This window comes from Neopsephotus bourkii, unplaced genomic scaffold, assembly GCF_033783945.1.
Source record: "Neopsephotus bourkii isolate Nb327-2 ecotype Australia unplaced genomic scaffold, CSIRO-AGI_Nbou_v1 NB_53, whole genome shotgun sequence".
Taxonomy (NCBI): Eukaryota; Metazoa; Chordata; class Aves; order Psittaciformes; family Psittacidae; genus Neopsephotus; species Neopsephotus bourkii.
In genome coordinates this window covers 1,244,397-1,260,775 of record NW_026900570.1, presented here as the reverse complement: position 1 = coordinate 1,260,775, position 16,379 = coordinate 1,244,397, and the positions used below count along the sequence as shown (strand labels likewise).

Genomic DNA, 16,379 nt, shown 5'->3' with positions numbered 1-16,379 from the left:
GGTGTTTTAAGGGCATGTCAGGTTCCTTGGTGAGATGGGACAAGAAAACAAGGAGAGGGGGGAAAAGCCAACACCAACATATGGCATCTTTAAGATACTGTATTGTTTGGAGAAATTGGAAAGAATGGTTACAATGATGCAAGTTACTAACCTGGTCAGTTGTCTGTTGTACTTTAGCATATGCCTTCCTCTGGATCTGGTGTGCTTAAGGAGAGGGAAAATGAGGGAGGAAGGGAATGCAAGCATGCAAATATGCATGTTGCTGAACAGGTGGTGTGCTGGAAATCCACACAGTAACTTGTTTAATGTAAAATTGTGCCCTTTTTTTCAGCAAGTTGTATGGATTTGGGTGATCTTTGACATTTCCTCTGTGGGAACTGATTTATTATAAATGAGTTATCAGTGCTATTTGTTTATTGTAAGTTTTTGTTAACATCCTGTTTTATATCTTCTAGCTGAAAGTCATTGCTATCGATGAGCAGCTGAGAGTAATTTATGAGGATAATGTTCATTTTGATAAAGACCTTCCAGAATTCAAGTAAGGCTTTTTATGTTTTATTTGGATATTAGAATTTAGAATTTTGGAGATTGGGTGGGAGGCTGTTGTCCTGTTTGGTTTCATTGACGTGTGGAGGTGTGGAAAAACTTCCTGCCAGGTTCATGTTTCATACTTGGCAAGGATAACGTATGCTCTTGCCTTCCTTAGTACGGAAATATGGCAAGGAGCCCCAACAGGAAATGTAGAAAATCTACCCCAAAATACTATGTATAAATAAATAATTATTTCTTTTCTTTTGGGACTTCAGACTTGTGAACATGTCTGTTTCTTCTTGAGCTGCACAAGTAAGCGTCACTTTTGTGTCAGGGTGGAATGCTATGATAACAGCAAGTAAATTGCATGAGAGGAACTTCCAAAAGGCATTTAGAGACAAATGCTGTGGTTCCAAATCTCACAATAAGGTGCAGGATGACAGTGTTTGTTCAGTTAATAGATTAGAATTTACAAACATTCTCCATAGTCACAAGTTTTAATTAAGTGTATTTATTTACTTAATGGCTTAACAGCAAAGATTGAATTTAATCTTCTAGGTTCTGGCCACTACTGGGAACAGTCAAGAAATTTAGAAATAGCTATGAATGACATAGGGCCAGTGAGCAGTACCAGCACTGGAACCTATCGCAGATCTTCAGGGTTAGAGCCTTTCCTTGCAAATTACTTACTGTGCAATTGGGTCAAATATCTGTTTATGTTACTTCCTAGCATCTGGCTTTTGCTTTTTCAGGTTTCGAACACTGTATCCTTCCTCTTAGCATAAAAGCATTGCAGACCTTTTTGGTTATTAATAAACTTGAAGATCTTTCCTTGGTGGGGAAAAATACTGAATTTACCAAGAGAAAATTTTTTATTCATGTAGGACTCAAGGTGGAGTCCATATTCACAGTGACAGGCTGACAGTCACTTCTCCTGTGCTAATGTGGGTCAAGGTATGAGCAACCTTTATGCTGTTTAGCTTCTTCTTTGCTGTTATTGAAAAGGAAATGTATTCCAAGCAGTAGTGAAACTTGTCATCCTAATCAGTGCAGCCCTTTTGCTTGCATTTTGTTTCTTGTAAGTGTTATTCTGTCTTTGGTATGCAGATATTAATGTTACTGTTTTGGTGGTGGTGGTGGGGTTTGTTTGTTTACTCTCTACTATTACAGCAGTGTATGTATGATAATCTTTAACTGACTTCCCCTCATTTGGAAAAAAGACCGTTTTTTCCCTCATCATTTTGTTTCATATGTTGCATACAGGTTATTTGCACTACTTTTTTAAAGTAAGCTTTGATACCAGTTTGAGACATCAATTGGTTAAGTGGTTAAAAAGCAATTTATTCAGTGATTCCCAGTCACTTCAAGTGGTGTTTATTTTGAAATACAACATTATTTTCTATTTTAAAAGAAGGCTTTCCTTGCTGCTGTGTGGATTCTAAAACACTTGCTCTCACCTAGCACTAGGTAAATTTGTCTAACTGGTGTGATTTGCATAGTTAAGGTATTTGAAAGGTCAAAGAAGCCACAGCTAGTGATCCTCAGTAGTTGACAAGGGTTTGGTAAATTTGCTTGCAATTGGTCTTTTGAACCACAGTGAACAGGAACAGTTGTAATTATTAAATCAATAATATGATGATGTAAGTATATGATATGTGCTTAAAGTGCTAAAATTCACTTGAATTAGCCTTATATTAAACAGACTCTGAGTTTTCACCTGGCACTGGGGGCAGTGCTATTGAGGATACCTAACATCTTGTGTGATGGGGTGCAGAGTGCACCGCGTTAAGATTTCATAGATTTCCAAAAGTAAGAACAGAAAAGATAATCCTGCTTTGTGTCTGGCACTGCTGAGAGTGGTCTTTTAATGAACTGGAATTCTTTAACTCTTGCCTCTTATTTAGGTTTCAAAGAATGGTTCTTTACGATTCAGCTTCTTCAAAGATCTTTTTTTTTTCCCCCCATGTGATTCAACTTGTCTTTTACGGACTCTTCCTTAGTAAATTAAATTACGCAGCTTCTTGAGATATCCATAGTTATTAGCTAATTTTTCATGATTTGCCAATGAATTCTTGTCAGTGATGACATAAATTTACTGTTTAATTCCAGAGATTTTGAGTATGCATAATTTGATAGCTTGTTACAGGTATTCTTGATTCTGCTTGGTTTTGTAGGCTCTGGATATGATTTTGGAAAAGATGAAGTCTTCAGGCTTTAACTTCTCCCAAGTCAGAGCTTTGTCTGGTGCTGGCCAGGTTAGTTTATAAAAAAATGTATCAGTCTTACTGTATTTCTTCAATAGAGTATAAGGTATAGTTATACATTTCATATAAATAATTTTATTGCAGAACACCATAATGACATCAAGCAAGACTGAAGCTTCTATATAAGCAGCCATTAAAAGATCTGTTCCTCAGGGGAGCTTAAAACTTTGACGCACACAAAACAGTCACTAAAAAGGTGGTGGAGTGGAGAATGAAGTTTACAGTGCAGTTGTTTAGATCAGTATAGCGCATAACTAGTTGGCTTCCTGTCGTTTAAATGCTTTGTACAAAGATTCTGAAATGACTGAAGTAATTTTCAATTTCAGCTTATCCAGGTGCTTGTGGAAATGGGGTAGAAAAAATAGCGAGGAGTGCAGTTTTCTAAAGGTGTACTAACATGCTGTTGAGTGCAGTTTTTGTTGGCTAGGATAGAGATCTGCCTGGGAACAACAGAAACCAAATGGTGATGGTCTTTGCAGAAATGACAAAGATGCTGCCATAACTTAGCCTACAGTACATAATGCTGCTTTTATAAAACCCATCCTGAGATTTAGTCAGCCAGTCTCCTAGTACTCTGGTGAAATAAGGAAGTCTTTTATAACTTTCACAGATGATACGGTGAGGACAGCACTGAAACAATAGCTAATTCTGACACATGAGGTTTCGGTTATTCATCTTGCTGTATCTGGGACTAATTAATCGAAACTCTTGCCTTGATCTCCCTTTGATCGATTTCAGTTGAAAGTCAGCAAAGTATCTGAAAATCATAGCCAGTATCAAGGCTCTGTTATGAAGTCTTCAGTGGAATAGAATTTAGGACTGCCATCTAATCCCAGCTTACTCAAGTGAAAAAGAGGAAGTGCATTTCCAGATTTCCTGTATTCCCTTTATTTTACCCATCCTTCAACAAAAGTTGGGGGAATCAATTTGGTTCTATATTCATATTCTTTCAGGTAGAAAAGATTTTCTTTAAGTTGCCTCCTTTGAATCCACATTGTCTCAATTTTCTCTTTGAAGAACTTTGTCTTTATGCTGCAGATCACTTTGGAGGTGTACTGGTATGCCAGTGTTTATCCCAAAGAAAGGATAAACGTGATGTCGATTACCTGCAGAAATGTCAGAGAGACGTGAAACACAATCTGGATGACACTGTGGTCAAGTACTCTGTGTTGAGGGGGTTCTGTGTGACTTGGTGTCATCGGAACTATGAGTGGGTTGTTGGATGGTGCTTTGTAGTTTCCTTAGGGTGTTCTGCAGGTGCATAACTAGAGATGCCTGCCTTGAGGAAGCTGTCTGAGAGATGGAGCTTAAATAACCTGAAAATTCTGCAGTCCTTAGTGGTAACTGAGGTGGGCATGTAACTGAAGAATCTGGGGGCTGTGCTGAAATAGTGCAGAACTAACAGTCTTGACAGTGGAGCTGTGGCTACAGCTCAGAGAACCCTCAGAGAAGTATCTAATGCCATTAGCAGTATAATAATAGTTCCCACTAGAAAATGCCATAGTTCAAAATCATCACTGTCTCTTGGCTGCTACATTTTCTGGTTTAGAATATGCTTTGCTCAATCTTGGAATCTTTTAATGAGACAGTTGATTTGAAAAGGTGCATTTTTTTGATCCTTGGTTTGGAGAGAGTTCTCTGTCCCTTAAAGCTTGAAATTCAGATGAATTTCGTAGCTTGGGAGGGCATCTCCAACTTCTGTTTCTGTACTTTCTGCAGCAACATGGGAGCGTGTACTGGAAAAAAGGAAGCATGCAAATTTTAAAGAATGCATCAGCTGAACTGCCTTTACATCAGTCACTACAGGTAAACCTGCATAAAAGAACTCTGAAGGGGGACCTGCACTGTCCTTTTTCTGATCCTTACACATTGCTTTTCTTCTTGCAAACCTTTCCTCTTGTTTGGCAGAGTTGCATCCTGCTGCAGCAGAAAGTGGAATGTACTGGTTATTCCTTCAGCTCCAGGGCTTTTGACATTTCCTTTATTCCCAAGTGGCAGTACACACTGCTTTAAAAGCTTACAGTTGCCAGTGGGCATCCCAGAATCTTTCTGTGTCAGAGTAGCAGCCTGCTTGTTCTTTTAGGAAATATAATATTTTTGTAAATGACCTATAAATATTTTATTTTAAATACAGATTTGTGTTAACAAAAAATTGTGGTGAAAAACACTGTTGTACCGAAGTTTTCTTGCAGTGCTTGTGATTTCACTAGAAAAAAATATATATAAAAATAACAATTGACACACTTAATGTCTGAAAGGATGAAAGTGTAATGCTATGTGGAGACAAGTACATTGTTGAACCTCAACATTTTGTGTATGGTTGGTAAGTTTTGAACACAGACTTTTATTTAAACTTTTAAATAAAAAGAAAAGTAGGGAGGAATCAGCTTTCCTCTGGAAGACCCTTACCTTCCTTGCTTCAAGATCAGAAAGGACAGTTCTATGTTGAAAGGGAGACATTTGTGCATCTGATCTATTAATTGATTAATTTTAGACATATCTGTGCAAAACTCATGGAAATGGAATTAAATGCTCTTTGGTGATGCAGTAAATGTTGGTTGCATTTCCAAATGGGTATGTCAGTCAAGGCAGACCTGTGGAAAGATAACCTGATTGTTTAGAGAGGAGTTCTAAAAAGTGGGGTGAAACTTGCATAAAGGGGCAGGTGCTTTGGCTGCTGAAGGAGTGTACTGAGACATTGTGCTGCAGGTTATGTCAAGTAACAGAAAAAGCCTGTGTTTCCACCTGGTGTAAAACTTGGGTTAAACTTCTCACCACTGATCAGCACGCTGCCCAGTATCTGCATTCCTGTCATTATTGAGAGGAGACCAGAAGGCATGTCAGAGAGCTGAACTGTGAGCTGATACATAGGTCTGTTGTATTGCTGTAACTGTAGCAGGGACTTCTTAGAGATCAGATTTACTAATAAAGGATTATTGTTCATTGCAGACTTGTTTTTCTGTCAGTAACAGCCCCATATGGATGGATTCTAGCACAGCTTCCCAGTGCAGCAGTCTGGAGAAAGCCGTGGGGGGAGCACAGCACCTAGCAAGTATCACTGGTTCTCGAGCCTATGAGGTAAGAAGCAGATGGGAAGAAAGTCCTCAGCAGTCTTGTGACAGAAACAATTCTGCCATTGCAGTGGTGCCACAGCAGACGGTGATCAGCCATTAACTATGAAGAGAGTTTCTGAAGGAAGTCCAACAATATTGTGCTTTGTAGTAGTTTCACAAAGGAAGATGTGGAAAATTTGAAGTGAAATTAGGTAAATACTGAAAATTTTGCTGCAGGAAGCAACTGGGTTGAGCTGTTGCATTTGGCCAGTGTTTCTGAAATACAGTGTTTGGTGGCCTGGTTCTCCCCTGGGAGCTCCTGTGCAGCCACATTTCCATTGGGGTAGCAGTCCAGTTTGTGCTACAGGTTTACTTCGGGTTATGATCCCCCTGTTTGTGGATTAATGTTCTAGTTTACTCCTGCAATTAGAAGATTGGCCTTTTAATATTCCCTGAAAGCTAACAAGCAGCTGTTGACCTCAGAGGTTTGGGGTGCTAACAGAGAGTCCTGTCACTTGCTTCCTCTTCCTGATACCTCTTCCTGTTGTAAGTGGGACACTGAGTTATGTAGTGGGACCAGTGCTGCCTTCCAGGCATGTCAGCACCTGCCTGCTTTTATTTTTGGCTCAACAGAATAAGGCTCTAACTTCCCAAATTGCTGATTCTGGTTTTGAATCATCATGCAAGATTTATGGCCAGTGTTGAAAACAGACTTTGCATATCACTAACAGTTTATTTTTAACTTGCTAAAGGTTAAGGTTACAGTGTTAGAAGGTTTTTGTTATTTGATATAATACATGGATAAAAAAATAATTATTGTTGCAACTGTTATTAGCTTGTTCTGGAGTTGCTTCTTTGAGTATGAATATTTCTGCTTTGCTCCAAATTCACCTGCCTCTCAAAAAGGTACATAGGTTCAGTAGCTTACACCTTTTCAAGGATTTGAAGGCAGCATGTGAATTGTGCTGGTTTCTGTGCACAGAATAAGTGTGATTCATTCCATTGAACTGTCATTTCTGAAATGTAAATTACAGATAGGAATGCTTTTCACATGCCTTTTCTTTTCAAAAGGTGAGCAAAATTCTCATAATGAGACTATGTGTTATAGCCTGTTTAGTGCAGATTGCCTGCTGTGCACTGACTTTCATCATGCATCAGGCAAATTAAATATCCAAAGTGCAATGTACTGAACTCATTACACAGAGTTAATGATTATTGACTCCATTTAGAGTTTGTGTTTCTAAGCATTTGCATTTCTTTCTCAGCGTTTTACAGGAAACCAGATAGCAAAGATTTACGGCCAGAATCCTGAGGTCTACATGGAAACTGAGGTTGGCTCAACTTCAATACACTTATTGGAAAACACAGTTGCAAATCTTTTAAAATTAATTTTGTAGGGGTGCTTTTACAAACTTTTTTACTAACAAGTGTATCGATCCCTGTGTTTGATTTTAAGATAAGTTTGATTAGTTTGTTTTTTCTTTTGTTAAATTTTTAGTTGTTAGGCAGATAAAAGTCAGGCATCGGTTCCATCTTCAATGTTACATTTGCCAAACTGATGAAGTGGTCCTTAAACTAAAGTTGCTGGGGGAGGGGAACCTCAATCCATTCCACTCCTACCAGTCTGATGCCAGTGCCAGCAAGAGATGTCCAGAGCCTGGAGAGGGATGGCAGGTCAGCAGGAGAGCACCTGAAGAGCAGCACAAAGAAATTCCAGCCCCTCTAGCCAGTAAATCAGCTTCACTAGGGGCCCAACTTCAATGCCTCTGTGCAAAGTCATGTATCAGGGGGAATAAAAGGGAGGAGTTAGAGAGTATGCCTGCAGGGCTACAATCTCATTGGCATTGTGAAGACATGATGGATGATGGCTCCTGTGACTGGAGTGCTGGAGTGGAAGGATAAAGGTTTTCTAGGAAGAACAGGCAGGGGAAATGAGAACAGGGTGTCACCCTACGTCAGTAACCAGCTGCTGTGCATACTGGTCTGCCTGGGGATGGATGAGGAGCTGACCAAGAGCTTATGGGATGGGATTAAAGAGAGGGCAGGGGCAGGTGATATTATAGTAGTGGTCTGCTACAGGGTGCCTGACCAGGAAGAACAAGTAGGCGAACATTCTGTAGACAGATAGGAGCAGCCTTACATTCACAAGTTCTGGTCCTCACAGGGAATTTCAACCACCCCAAAATCTGTTAGAGGGACAACACAGCAGGGCATAAGCAAAATCCAGGAGGTTCCTGGAATAGGTTGATAATAAATTCCTTCTCCAAGGGATAGATGAACCAATGAGGAAAGATGCTATGCTAGAGCTTGTTCTCACCAGCAAGGAGGAACTGGTGGGGAATGTGAAGCTCAAGAGCAGCCTTGGCTGCAAGGGCCGTGACATGGTAGAGCTCAAATTCCTTAGGCAGCAGGGAGGGTCCATAGCAAGGACTGCATCCCTGCACTTCAAGAGAGCAGACTTTGGCCTCTTCAGGGATCTGCTTTGTAGAATTCCATGGGATAAAGCCCTGGATCAAAGAGGAGCCCAAGGAAGCTGGATAATATTCAAGGATCACCTCCTCCAAGCTCTGTAGCGATGCATCGTAACAAAGAGGAAGTTGAACAAGCAGGTCAGGAGGCCTGCATGGATAAACAATGTGCTCCTGGAGAAACTCAAACACAGAAGGGAGGCTTACAGAGGGTGGAAGCAAGGACAGCTCTGGTGAGATCCCCTCCCTTGCAGTCCTGCATTCGGCTCTGAGACCTCCACCAGAAGGATATGGAGCCGTTGGAGCAAGTCTAGAGGAGGCCATGAAGATGCTCTGAGGGCTGGAGCACCTCTCCTATGGGGACAGGCTGAGAGAGTTGGGCTTGTTCAGCCTGGAGAAGAGAAGGCTCCAGGGAGACCTTAGAGCAGCTTCCAGTGCTTAAAGGGACTGGAGACAAGAAAGCTGGAGAGGAGCTTTTTATGTAGGGATAGGATGAGGGTGCTTTAAACTGCAAGGGTGTAGATTTAAATTAGATATTTGTTCTTTCCTGTGAGAATGGTGAGGCCCTGGCACAGGTTGCCCAGAGAAGCTGTGGCTGCCCCATCCCTGGCAGTGTTCAAGGCCAGGTTGGACGGGGCTTGGAGCAACCTGGTCTAGTGGAAAGTGTCCCTGCCCATAGCAGGGTGTTGGAAGTAGATAATCTTTAAGGTCCCTTCCAACCCAAACCATCTTATGATTATGTGATTTAAGACATCAGGTTTCATTGGACCTCACCTTGTTGAAGAAGCTTTTTTTAAAAAAAGACTTTAATTTGAGTACTAATAAATTGTACTTACTGGAGTTTGAACATAAGTTGGTAATTAAGTACAGAGTTGAAATTGACACACTTAGAACTGAATGCTTGCAGCAGAAATGTGATTGCTCTGCCACACAAAGCTAGCATCCATGTGGATGTGTGTAGGAAAAAAGCTGCAATCAATTCTAGGCTCTTTTTCATAGTTTTTCCCTTGAGGAGTTATTTTGATTTTATTATAGCAAATGAATTGTACTGTGTTGTTTATTTCCTTCTGATTTTTAATTTTCAGAAGTCGGCTTCCAATTCCATTATTGTTTCAGTTCATTGAGTCTGAAATGCAATGGTTTGAAGCTAGGTGAAAACTCCATGCAAATATGATGTAAATGAAAGAAGGACTCATGTCCTGTGGTTAGAAGATGCCAAATATCTAGACCCATGAGCTCGGGCCTCTCCTGTTTTTGTATTCCTGCAGTAATCAGTAACATTAATCATAATTTTTTAATGGTGTTTTAAATCTCACCCCTGCATGAAACAATTAATGGAGAAGTGAGTTGCAAAGTTGACTCTCTATTTTGTGGAGAATGCTTAATTTTTAATATTTTTTTCTTTCTTAGTGCATTTTCACTGTATAACCTTTACGCTGGCATATGAGATGAAAAAGAACACTCGTACAGTCTGATAATAAGCTTAAGACTAAATTTAGAGATATGTTAATGGGAGCGATGTGGGCTCATGGAACTGAGATATAGTCCGACCAATTTCAGACTTTGAGGGCTGGTTGCATAGATGGCATCTTTTAGGACTAAATGATATGCAAGATGTTTTGTTCAAGCACAGAATACCTCCATGCTCTTGGGGATCCTCAAAAATTGGATCTGGCAGTCACAATGTGGAAGGTGGATGTTTTTCCTTCTGTAGGTCAGCTTGCTAAACTGGCTGATTCAGAGTTTAACTTCATCCTTTTCCTTCCATTTCAGGCAGCTAGTGCCCACTGGGGCACCACAGAAGGTAGGCCTTCATTATCTAAGCACAATATGATATATTCTTGGGGAGAGACGCATGAAGAGCAAGTGCATCATTAAGTTTCCCAGCCATTATAACCACCTCTTAGAGCTCTGGCTATAGTCCATCTTTGAATGCTGTGTGAAGCATGAAAGCAGTGATTTTTGTGATCATTAGTAAAAAACCTGTCACTGCTGTCTCACTCGACCAGTAGATTTGATTCGGATTAGTTATTGGGTGACAGTCATTTCTTCTGAATTAGTCAGAGCACACAATAAGGAATTTGTCAGCTTTGATGCCAGCTTCTTGGGAAGAAATAATATTTGATCACCTAGAAAGCTTGGTGGTAGCCACTTAAATTGGTGGTTTTTATAGCAGATTTGAAGTAGGAGCAAGTTCTTGTTGGATCAGTGCATTGTATCTTGTGACTGGGGCATTTTTCAGCCAGTATTAGAAGCCCTACAGCTGTATCTAATGCATTGTTGAAACATACCCTGAGGCAGAGCTGCAGGGTATGTTTCAGTTAAAGCTAATTATTGCCAGCTCCTGGGATTAACTCCTGGAAGGTCTGGGGTCTCTTGAGAGGAAGGTAGGAGTTCATGTAAAGGTGCTAGTAGAGCCCTGCCAGAGCTGCTATAAAGCTTACAAACCTGTGCTCTGGGTGGACCAGTGCATAGTTTCTGGGTATTTTCCCTGTCATCAACATAGAGGTGGTGTCATTTGTTTTATTTTCCTTAGTGTTTTTCCTTGAAATGAGATCCGTGATACACTGAAGTTGTGAATTAATTTATGATAACATAGTGTGCTAATATACTAGGTGTATTTTGCATGCTTCAGGATGCAAAGCTATTAACAGCTTTTATCATGGGGTTATTTCCAGGTTGATATCTGCTGTATTACTTAGGCGGTAAGACAGAACTGAATAATCCTTATAAGTGTATTTTTTGTGTGCTTTCTGTGCCTAACATTAAGCATCTAATAACATTTGCTGCTTCCAATTTTTCAGTTATTTACTCTTTGAAGTGAATACTGATGGGACTCACTATCTCACACTTTTTCTTTCAGAGAATCTCTTTGGTTAGTAGTTTTGCAGCTTCTCTTTTCCTAGGAGCGTATGCACCTATCGATTACAGTGACGGTGAGTGTGTGCGCTTTTCTTATAGTAACAATTCAAGAAGGAAATTTTCCTGTCCATTCCCACCTTACATAAAAGAGGGAAAAGGTCTCTGCTATTTATTTTCAGTCCTTAAACTTTAGTAACAAGTCTATTATATATTAAGCTAAGTAACTCTTTTCAATTTGTTGCTACTCTTGATAGTGCTGTTAGCTGTGCTTATTTATCCCTATCATACTATGATTCCCATTTCTGTAAAATGGATCCACAGAAAATATTAGTAAATGATTCTGTGTCTTTCTTCATTACTTTATGATGTATAAAGGAATGTTGAAATACCTATTTGAAAGCATAAAAAATGTGGATTTTTAAACTAGACTTCATGGTTTTGATATTTGTACTTCAGTTTTGCTGACTCAGCTCTGAGTTGCACAGGATGTGAACAAGATGTGTATTGTGATTATTTCTCCCCCAGTCTGGAGTATGGTTCTACAACAGAAATATCTTTTTCAAAATGACTCAGAGAAAAAGAAGCATAAACCAAACAAAGAAATCCTCAACTCAGTTTAAAAAAAAGAAAATAAAATTTACTTTTCATATCTCTCTGTTCATCATAACAAAGTCACGAGGCTAGTGTCTCTCTCCTGTTGTGCGCAGAAGGACTTGGGGGTGCTGGTCGATGAGAAAATGAACATGAGCCAGCAGTGTGCGCTTGCAGCCCAAAAAGCCAACCGTATCCTGGGCTGCTTCAAAAGGAGCGTGACCAGCAGGTCAAAGGAGGTGATCCTGCCCCTCTGCTCTGCTCTTGTGAAACCTCACCTGGAGTATTGTGTGCAGTTCTGGTGTCCCCAACAAAAAAAGGACATGGAACTGTTGGAACAAGTCCAGAGGAGGGCTGCGAGGATGATCAGGGGACTGGAGCACCTCCCATATGAAGATCGGCTGAGGAAGTTGGGACTGTTCAGCCTGGAGAAGAGAAGGCTGCGTGGAGACCTTATAGCAGCCTTCCAGTATCTGAAGGGGTCCTATAAGGATGCTGGGGAGGGACTCTTCATTAGCGACTTTAGTGGTAGGACAAGGGGTAATGGATTAAAACTTAAACAGGGGAAGTTTAGACTGGATATAAGGAAGAAATTCTTTACTGTGAGGGTGGTGAGGCACTGGAATAGGTTGCCCAGGGAAGCTGTGAATGCTCCATCCCTGGTGGTGTTCAAGGCCCGGCTGGACAGAGCCTTGGGTGATATGGTTTAGTGTGAGGTGTTCTAGTCCATGGCAGGTGGGTTGGAACTTGATGATCTTAAGGTCCTTTCCAACCCTAACTATTCTATGATTCTATGATCTCAGTTATCCAGCTTTTAAATGACAATTTTTAAAGGCAATTACAAAGGAAACCATTTTCTTAGGAGCTGTGCTGTTATTTCTAAGTAGCATTTTTGATTCCTGTTCTGAAACTAAGAGGAGATATGTTTCAGAGCTAAAAGGTTAGATTACAAGGCTCTCTAAGGAATTTGTTGCATTATAGAGCCATAGTTGACACCCATGTGTTAAGACCAACTCATTTTTATTCCATTGTTGTTCCATCAAAGCTCATAGGAAAAGGCAAGACACCTCAATTCTAGCTAATGGACAACTTACTCAGTATCAAATCTCCCAGTCATACTTGAGACCTTAAAAACTGTAAGACAGCCCATGCTTATTTTGCAGTGGTTGTGAAATTATTACATCAGTCTTCTGGTCCCGTTCTCTTAGTCATGTATTTTCACAACTGAATTTTTTGTAGTTTGGGATTTTTTGTGTATTATTGGCAAAAAAAAAACTCTTTAGGGATTAGCACTTTGCTCCTCAGTAGGCCCAAATACTGAGCACTTTTCAGCAACCCACAGAACTACCTCCAGGCACTGCGTTTTGAAGAGAGGTGGTGAGATCTTCAAAGTACTTTTTTTCTGATAAAGAAGCATGTTGATTTTTTTTTTCTCTTATTTTTCTATGATACTGAAGTGTTAATTTTGATTCAAATGTGTAAAATTATAAACATTAAAAAACAATCTTGGTTTGGGGGTTAGGTTTTTTTTTTTGGTAGTTTTACCTCTGTCTTTTCTACTTGGAAGTGAGTGGGGGAACACTGTCCTTCTTCAATTTCAGCACATGAAAATTACCATGTTTGATTGAAAACCAAACCATTTCAAACTAAAGAAAATGAGAATTTGATTAATTGCAAAATTTTCTTAGAAAAAGTGTCCCGTTCTTCAAGCAGCTCTAGGAGATCCTGTTCTGTTATACCTCTGAATATTTATGGAACTTGAATAAATGTTATCTACTGTTCAGATCATGTAAGAGTATTAAATCTTTGTGTGAAACAAGGTAAGGGAAGTAAGCAGGATGTTACAGTTCTCTTTACAAGACAAAAGATTTTTCAGCATTGTAAGCTGTATTTTGCCTTGTTTGTCCCTTTCTTCTGTTAACATAATGAGAGAATTCTAATTTCAGCACTAATCCATAATTAAAGTATGCAGCAGTTATTTGGATCCAGTTGAAAAATTTGTTTCCTTGTCATTTATGATTTCTTGCAATTCACTTGGTCTTTTACACTGCACCGTATACTGTAGTTTAAAATGCACCTCTCAAAATAATGTTCAGATAATAGACCTATTCTTCATTTCTGTAGGTTTAACTTCAGGTCATACCGTCTTTAAAAAACCCTGTCAGGTTGTTTAGTTCTGCACAGTAACTTATCTCTCTAAATTTGCAGGTTATTGTAGGAAAAGTGCTATTCAATGTCAGGATTTTTTTGGTTTTCTTTTTAAAGGTCCAATCTCATAATGTTCAAATCAGTCCTTGTGAATGGCTGAGCACCCTGGGTGATTGATTTAACAAAAATCAAATTACATTCTAGTGGAATGAAGAGTAATTTTCATTTATATTGTGCAGATGTTTAAAGTAAGATACCTTTGGGACCTAAACAACTTGAACACTTGAGGCATTGTTTCTCTTAGAAGACACCTTAAAGAACAGCAGTTCAGCTCTTGACCTAGAGAAGCTTTATCTTTTGAAATGCGTTTGTAAGAGCCTTAGGCAAATCATAGCTTAGCATACTTGTTTTGTTGTTCTGTCAAACAAGGATGCTTTAAACTGAAGCCTTTGTGGTGGGCTGAATTTACTTGTATTGCAACTTGCACGGTGTCAGCAGAGTTACACTGCTTACGATTTTAGCTCACCGAAAAGGCAATTTGGAGTGCTGTAATACAGATGCACTGAATTGTTTATAGATACTGATCTTTAGTCTGTTTAGTAATAAAACCAGTTAGTCTGCATTGTTTGGTCTTTGTAAGGAAGGGTTTGTTTCCGCATAATATAAACTTAGTCCTTTTCAGGTATAAAGGTTCATATTTTTCCTGGTTTATGCAGAAAAGATTGGAGACTGTCTTTATGTCTTGCAAAAGTACATTGAGGATACTGGTTAAACGGTTCTCTAGGCTTACGGGGGAGGGGAGGGAAAATGATTTTTTCTCAGAAAACCCACAGAAAACAACTAACCTTTCTAACTAACCTGTGTTTATCATTGCAAGTGTAGTCTTGTTCCACAGACATTGCGTATGAGGTCAACTTCACCATCTTTGTCTTCTAAAAAGCTTAAAGTTGTACTGAATGGAAGTAAATTTCAGGTTTTCCACTGTGCTCAGCTGAGAATGTGGCTCTGTTTCTGAGATAGGTTGTGGGCTTAGTGGTCTTTGAAATTAAAATGTTGTTAATACAGAATAAGACTTATATGTCCCTGAACAGTACTAACCAGAAGCATATACAGATTTTCAAGGCTAATGAAATGTGCAATTAAAGGCATCTTAGAAATATAAGTGAGGGATGTGGAGTGCTCAGTATGTTATGTAGGTTTGGCCACTAACCACCTTCAATTAACTTTTAAACCAGCAATAAAATAGTATGGAAAACCCAATGAGAAACCAAACCAAAACTGCACAGGCTTTCCTTGGATATAGTGATAGTTCTGGTGAGGAATCAAGTGACCAAATCAGTTACCTGGTTTTTTTGCAACTTATAAGCCTTTATTTTGCCACCTCTGAAGAAGGAAACGTTGATATGGAGGAAGATTAGTTAGCATGGATTTAGATGCTGATATGATACCCAGAGGCAATAGTAGTGTAAAGCCATACCACCAGGGGGAAGTTTCTCCACTGTTAAGTCTCAGGTGAGCACAGCACACCTTCGAGTGACATTGCTGCATCACCTTTAAATGGTTGCAGTGAAGTCTTTACCTAAGGTGGAAGATTTGGGGAGGAGTTGGTGGGGAGGCATCCATGTTCTTTTTGCTCTTAATTTGGGAATAACTGAATCGTCAAGTGGATTGTGCATCAGAGAAGCCTTTTCTGCTACCTTTACAGGTGAAAGCTATACAGAGGCTGAATTATCAGTATGCTTTATGCTTAGAAGAGCTGAAACAATTCCCTCTGAATGTAAAATACACATCTGTAAATTTTCTGTTGTCTGTAACAAGGTGGTATTTTCTGATACAGTAATGTCTTGTGTTTAATCCTATATACTTCCTGTTCTGATATGTCTTGTAGGTTCTGGTATGAACTTGTTGCAGATTTGGGAAAAGGTATGGTCAGTATCCTGCCTTGATGCTTGTGCACCTGGATTAAAGGAGAAACTAGGAAGCCCTGTACCATCCCATTCAGTGCTGGTACGTGCCTGCCTAGAAGAGCTGTGAACAACAAATAGGGCTTGTGCTTAGAGTTCTGCTAATAGCACTTTCTTGGAGTGTATTTGCATGTACATGCAAGCATGTGTGCACAGATCCTCAGTGCTATGCTGCTTGATTTAATATTTCCAGGTGTATTGTGAATGTGTATGCCAGAGTATAAGCAGACATCTTTGAAAACTGCTAGCTGGTGTCTGTTGTAGCTTTCGTTGTTGACCTCCTTGGGTTTTTGCATGCCCTGGGCTATGATGAAAAGAGTTTTGGTAGATGCTCCAGTGATAAGAACCTTTGGGGTCTGCTCCCATGTCCATGAGCATCTGGTCACTGCAGAACCATGCACCATATTTATTACTGCAGAAACAGAACCTAACATCTGCATTTCTTGACAGAGAGCTTGTTTTAAAGTCTTCGTAGAGTTAATGAGGTAATCCTTGTGA

General features: G+C 39.7%; 1 protein-coding gene across 4 annotated transcripts in view; it reads left to right on the top strand.

Annotated features, from left to right (window-relative positions):
• XYLB (xylulokinase) overlaps positions 1-16,379 on the top strand; it is a 105,559-nt gene that overhangs the window by 23,068 nt on the left and 66,112 nt on the right. For all 4 annotated transcript variants that reach the window (XM_061348657.1, XM_061348667.1, XM_061348688.1 and 1 more), the window contains 8 exons: positions 456-538; positions 1,416-1,485; positions 2,706-2,786; positions 4,515-4,601; positions 5,745-5,873; positions 7,114-7,179; positions 11,180-11,252; positions 15,806-15,924. In XM_061348657.1, coding sequence (XP_061204641.1) covers positions 456-538; positions 1,416-1,485; positions 2,706-2,786; positions 4,515-4,601; positions 5,745-5,873; positions 7,114-7,179; positions 11,180-11,252; positions 15,806-15,924 — 708 coding nt within the window. Of the gene's footprint in view, positions 1-455; positions 539-1,415; positions 1,486-2,705; positions 2,787-4,514; positions 4,602-5,744; positions 5,874-7,113; positions 7,180-11,179; positions 11,253-15,805; positions 15,925-16,379 lie in introns of those variants that run through there.